Raw genomic sequence first — 6,638 nt, forward strand, 5'->3', positions numbered from 1 at the left:
GCTGCGCAGTTCCGCCTGGCACTGAGCATGGGCTGGCATATGCAAATTTTTGGAGGCGTACATATTAATGATCCCAACTGTTGCGTCACAGTCGGTGTTATGTGGAGATTCGCCTGTTTTTCAGGGGTGTTTTTCAAAAACGAGATTTAAATAAGAAAGAGAAAACTATGGTGTTTGAGACTCACTGTATGTCATGTCCATGTACTGAACTCTTGTTATTTAACTATGCCAAGATAAATTCAATTTCACATTCTAGGGCACCTTTAAAGAAATTGCTTTTTAAGGACTACAACAAACGGCTGGCAGGGACTACAAAGCATTCCTCCAGGGTTAGTGACATCACTAACCCTATAATTTACATAAACCCCGCCCCCTGAACACGATTTATACATTATCAGGACAGAATATGCTAATCAATGACTAGAAGATAACTACACATAAGCTACATAAATTCATCAACTAACCATTCAGAAATGTTGTCTACATGTTGTCACTTCTTCTTGAGTGTCTCCATCATTGTCTGACTCCGGTTTGAACATAAAAGGCTAAACGTTTTTTGAAATGTTCAGTGCATGTCTGTGTGGGGAGGTAATTGAAACTCCGCCCTCTGTGCCGGGAGCAGCAACTCATTTGCATTTAAAGGGACAGACACAAAAACGGTGCGTTTTTGCTCACCTTCAAAAAGTGGCAATTTTAACATGCTATATAAAAATATCTGCGGGGTATTTTGAGCTAAAACTTACATTTACATTTACATTTATTCATTTAGCTGACGCTTTTATCCAAAGCGACTTACAATTGCTATACATGTCAGAGGTCGCACGCCTCTGGAGCAACTAGGGGTTAAGTGTCTTGCTCAGGGACACATTGGTGTCTCACAGTGGATTCGAACCCGGGTCTCTCACACCAAAGGCATGTGTCTTATCCACTGCGCCATCACCACCCTAAAACTTCACACTCTGGGGACATCAAATACTTATTTTACATATTGTGCAAAGGGCATTTTACCACTGTTCTTGACAAGTTGTTGAGGTTTAGTAGCAAGAACCCATTAACCCCTGCTGGTAGATGTCATATTAACCCATTAACCCCTGCTGACCCCTTTTCTATAAAACCTTAGTTTGAATTCATTTTTTGTACACTTAATAATCCATATTATTTTACGTTTTGTTTCTTCTGAAGTTGTGATTACGATGTCCATTTTTTTTTTTACTATGAAACTAGCAGGCCTATTTATGATAATTCCTGAAGGCAACATTAAACCCCCAAAATGTCAGGTGGTGCAACTGCCCGAACAAATGAACAGACTAAGAAAGTTCTTAATAATTACAATTCATTTTGTATATAATCATTTATAGGTGATATATGATTATTAATGAGGACACCTGTATTCAGGTGTGCATAATAATGTCATATTAACCCCATTAACCCCTGCTGGTAGATGTCATAATAACCCCATTAACCCCTGCTGGTAGATGTCATATTAACTCATTAACCTCTGCTGGTAGGTGTCAAATTAAGTCCATTAACCCCTGCTGGTAGATGTCATATTAACCCCAATAACCCCTGCTGGTAGATGTCATATTAACCCATTAACCCCTGCTGCTAGATGTCATATTAACCCCATTAACCCCTGCTGGTAGATGTCATATTAACCCATTAACCCCTGCTGGTAGATGTCATAATAACTCCATTAACCCCTGCTGGTAGATGTCATATTAACCCATTAACCCCTGCTGGTAGATGTCATATTAACCCATTAACCCCTGCTGGTAGATGTCATATTAACCCATTAACCCCTGCTGGTAGATGTCATATTAAGTCCATTAACCCCTGCTGGTAGATGTCATATTAACCCATTAACCCCTGCTGGTAGATGTCATATTAACCCATTAACCCCTGCTGGTAGATGTCATATTAACTCATTAACCTCTGCTGGTAGCTGTCAAATTAAGTCCATTAACCCCTGCTGGTAGATGTCATATTAACCCCATTAACCCCTGCTGGTAGATGTCATATTAACCCATTAACCCCTGCTGGTAGATGTCATATTAACCCATTAACCCCTGCTGGTAGATGTCATATTAAGTCCATTAACCTCTGCTGGTAGCTGTCATATTAAGTCCATTAACCCCTGCTGGTAGATGTCATATTAACCCCATTAACCCCTGCTGGTAGATGTCATATTAACCCCATTAACCCCTGCTGGTAGATGTCATATTAACCCATTAACCCCTGCTGGTAGATGTCATATTAAGTCCATTAACCCCTGCTGGTAGATGTCATATTAAGTCCATTAACCCCTGCTGGTAGATGTCATATTGACCCCATTAACCCCTGCTGGTAAATGTCATATTAACCCATTAACCCCTGCTGGTAGATGTCATATTAACACATTAACCCCTGCTGGTAGATGTCATATTAACCCCATTAACCCCTGCTGGTAGATGTTGAAACTACACTATACGACTTTCTCCATTGACGGCCATTCAAACCATGTTTCTTTATTGTTTGTTATATATGAAGTTATATATTAACTTTATTTATACATTATACACTTTATAAACTGTGTTTTGTACATAAAAGTGAGACAAAAGATTAAATAATAATTAAAACAATGTAGATTTTACCAAATTTTGAGAAAGAAAGTTCTTAATAATTACAATTCATTTTGTATATAATCATTTATAGGTGATATATGATTGTTAATGAGGACACCTGTATTCAGGTGTGCATAATAATGTCATATTAACCCCATTAACCCCTGCTGGTAGATGTCATAATAACCCCATTAACCCCTGCTGGTAGATGTCATATTAACTCATTAACCTCTGCTGGTAGCTGTCAAATTAAGTCCATTAACCCCTGCTGGTAGATGTCATATTAACCCCAATAACCCCTGCTGGTAGATGTCATATTAACCCCATTAACCCCTGCTGGTAGATGTCATATTAACCCATTAACCCCTGCTGGTAGATGTCATATTAAGTCCATTAACCCCTGCTGGTAGATGTCATATTAAGTCCATTAACCCCTGCTGGTAGATGTCATATTGACCCCATTAACCCCTGCTGGTAAATGTCATATTAACCCATTAACCCCTGCTGGTAGATGTCATATTAACACATTAACCCCTGCTGGTAGATGTCATATTAACCCCATTAACCCCTGCTGGTAGATGTTGAAACTACACTATACGACTTTCTCCATTGACGGCCATTCAAACCATGTTTCTTTATTGTTTGTTATATATGAAGTTATATATTAACTTTATTTATACATTATACACTTTATAAACTGTGTTTTGTACATAAAAGTGAGACAAAAGATTAAATAATAATTAAAACAATGTAGATTTTACCAAATTTTGAGAGTCTTTTTCATTTATGGTTGATCACTGAATATATCGTTAGACCCTCGTTTGTTGAGATGTTATGTGGATGTGTTGCTGTTACGTAGATCAGTTCTGTCCCACTGTCCTGTGTTGCTTTAGGAGACTTTATATTGGCATAATAATCACCGGCTGTATCTGTCACCTGATTGGTCGAGTGGGTGTGACTGGGGTTTGAATCAGGCTGCTGATTGGTTACTGTGGTGTAAAGAGTAGAGACTTCTGTACAGTTGTTGTGGTGTGATGCAGGCATCTGATTGGATGAAGATGTTACCACGGTGACGTCTGTGTTTGGAATCTCCTCATACATGCGTTCAGTCTGAAAAACAACATACATTAATAATTGAATAGTTTATGTAGATAATTCTCTCTGTTGATCAATAAACAATCATTTAACATGTATGTCTGATCATCTACAGGTAAAGATTTGAACACTCACCTCTGTATTGTGCTGCATGTTTTGCTGAAATAAAGCTGCATGAAAATAGAGATTAAGTCAATTTACACACTAAAATATAACTAAATAATAACACTAATAATCACAAACAAACTGTTACCTGTCCCAGATTTCCTCTTCCTCTTCTTCAGGATGATGAAGGTTCCAGAACACAGAGTCAGAACCAGCAGAACCGAACCCAGACCGCCAGCAACAGAAGCCAGATCTGAACAACACAATGTACAGATGTACAACACAACAACACAATGCTGATTCTGATTAAACTGTTTAGTGAATAATAGTCTATATAATATTGTGCAACCGACGTGAAACTGCAATGGTAAACCTCAACTCTTCAGAAGGAAACACTTCTGTCTGTGGTTGATGTCAAAGCAAGTTAACCACATGAGTACATGACTCTACAAATGTTCAAACCAATTTCCTTTCAAAGATTGATCATGTGATCAGACAGTTGCATTATGGGTAGTGTAGTTTGTGTTCTTACTAATGTTTGTCTGATAGAGTTGAACTGTAGTATTTCCTGTTGTTGTTCTTGTTGTTTCAGTTTCTATTTGATGATTCTCTGACAGAGAGAAACACCAGTGACTGTGAATCATGCAGTGAGAACATGAACACATATAAACTCTAAAGCTCTACATTCACACACAAACCATTCACATCACGTGAATATGAACAGAAGTTGTATATTATTTTATGCATAACACTGATTACTCTCAACTAAAAATATTTTAATGTTCATTCTAAAGACACTCTTATCCAAAGCAAATAGTGCATTTTAATAACCAGGAGCAAACATCTGAGGACTGAACCTTCAGTCTTCAACAACTTTAACACATTTAATCTCAAAGGAATCTAATATATACAGTATAAATGACTTCAAGTGCATTTAGAAGCACAATCTTCAAGAAATAAGAGTCATAAAGAGCGACAGACAGAGGAACTGACCTGATTGTGGATTCAGTTCTGTTGTAGTGAAAGATGACGGTGTTTCTGAAGAAGGGCTGATGGTTGAAACTTCAGTGGTCTTATTATCTGAAGGGTCACAGGAAAGATCAACTTAAAACACTGACACTGAAGTTCATTTAAAATACATACAATCTTTCATTCAATCTCTGTTTTAATCACTCTGTTTCTTGTTGTGCCAAAGAAATCCAGTAAAGTCACTTTAACGCACTACCAAGTCATAGTTAATAGTGACAATTGGACCCTATAATATAAAGTGTGACCAGAACATGGGAAATCTTTTATTTGTACTTTTGTCAGTAAAATAAAGTTGAAACAAAATTAACAAATCACAGATTGTTCATTTGTATTGCATTTTACAAAATTATCCAACTTTTCTGGATTTGGGGTTGTACAAGATTAATGACTTGATCTCTCACTCTCAGCTTGTCTCCATGCAGTTCATTTCTGCTATTAACAAATGTAATCACTTACCTTCTTCAACCAGCAACACCATCTCTGAATAGACATCAATCAAAGGCACAGTCCTGCTCACAACACACCAGTATTGGCCTTTATCCTCTGTTCTCAGATCAGTGATGGTGACGGTGAAAACTCTGGTCGTCGTGTTGTCAGTCAGAGAGAATCTCTCGTCTTTATCTGGAGATCCTGATTTAACCATGATGTTTTTATTTATTCCATAGTTACACTCCCCTTTACAAAAATACTTTGAATATGATTCATATCCAGATTTATATGAGCATCTGATGTCAACTCTCTCTCCTCTGTATCCAGTAATTGTCTGTGGAGCTCCAACAACAACAGCTGAAAACACAAATATCATTATATAGAGCTGTTATGTGTGAGCAAGAGACATAAGCAGGCCAGAATAATAACTGACAAATATCATCCATATGAGTCTGATGATCATGTGATAACAGAGGAAAAACAAGAGAAGATGTCAAACTCTGTGTAAAAGAGCTGAGAGTCTCAAACTCACCTGTACAGATGCTGGAAAAGAGCAGCAGGACGTCCAACATGATGAAATTTGACAAGCGTTTCGCTTCAATAAAAGACCAAATTCTGTGTGACAAACGTTACTGTCGTTCTCTTCCGTACTGAGAGAACAATGTGCGTCAGCAACTGAAATATATATTTCCTTCCCCTTTTGTGTCTCTAACCACATCCAGCTCTTCATGACATCAGTGATGATTCACCAAACTTTATTAAATATATAAGCAGAGTTTTACTCTGTGAGGAAGAGATGATCCACTTCATTATAAGAGGGAATGAGGATCTGTGACATTTACACAGTGTGTAAAATATGAGTGTTTCACACAGCGTTCCAGTGAACAACTCTTCTAGGACATACAGTATTAAATATAAATGATGAGATCAAAATAAAATATTAAAATATATAACAACTTCTCAAGTATCAGTTCTCTTCCTGTGTTCATCGTCATAAGAAAGAAGAGTCTTACACTTGTAGTCCAGCCGGCAGTTCACATCACACTGATTCCCTCCACAAAAACACAATAGGATTTTCCCATAGGCTTCTGGATTATCGGGAAAAAAACAAGCTCTGTGATCAACAAAAGTTCATGATACACACATGTTTCAGAAGAACATAACTTTTATGAATATTGAAGCCTAATGCAGTCGCCAGAAGTGAAAAGCTAAAGGTAGGCTATAAACGAACTACATCACGGTCACATGACTTCAACGTCACCATCACTAAACTTCCGAAAACTCTTTCAGTTTTGATCTAGAAACATTTTCCCTGAAGGTTTGAGTTAGAGTAGTTTATAAGATCTCAATGATAAGCATAACGATGCTGTAAAAGCACTG

The 6,638-nt window shown here is 37.5% G+C and overlaps 1 protein-coding gene across 2 annotated transcripts; it reads right to left on the minus strand.

The window, feature by feature from the left end:
* Positions 1-2,475: 2,475 nt before the first annotated feature.
* On the minus strand, positions 2,476-5,916 carry LOC307148831 (uncharacterized protein). 2 transcript variants are annotated; one of them, XM_079854702.1, is made up of 7 exons: positions 5,791-5,916; positions 5,286-5,615; positions 4,794-4,880; positions 4,333-4,395; positions 3,949-4,053; positions 3,831-3,865; positions 2,476-3,710 (listed from the first exon to the last, which is right to left on the minus strand). In XM_079854702.1, exons 1-7 carry the CDS (start codon positions 5,828-5,830, stop codon positions 3,381-3,383), a joined length of 990 nt encoding a protein of 329 aa, XP_079710828.1. In that variant the 5' UTR covers positions 5,831-5,916; the 3' UTR covers positions 2,476-3,380. The 2 variants fall into 2 exon arrangements, with proteins under 2 accessions (XP_079710828.1, XP_079710827.1); XM_079854701.1 differs by having other exon boundaries at positions 4,333-4,410.
* Between the last annotated feature and the right edge of the window lie 722 nt (positions 5,917-6,638).

Source organism: Squalius cephalus (assembly GCF_949319135.1).
Source record: "Squalius cephalus genome assembly, chromosome: 2".
Lineage (NCBI taxonomy): Eukaryota > Metazoa > Chordata > Actinopteri > Cypriniformes > Leuciscidae > Squalius > Squalius cephalus.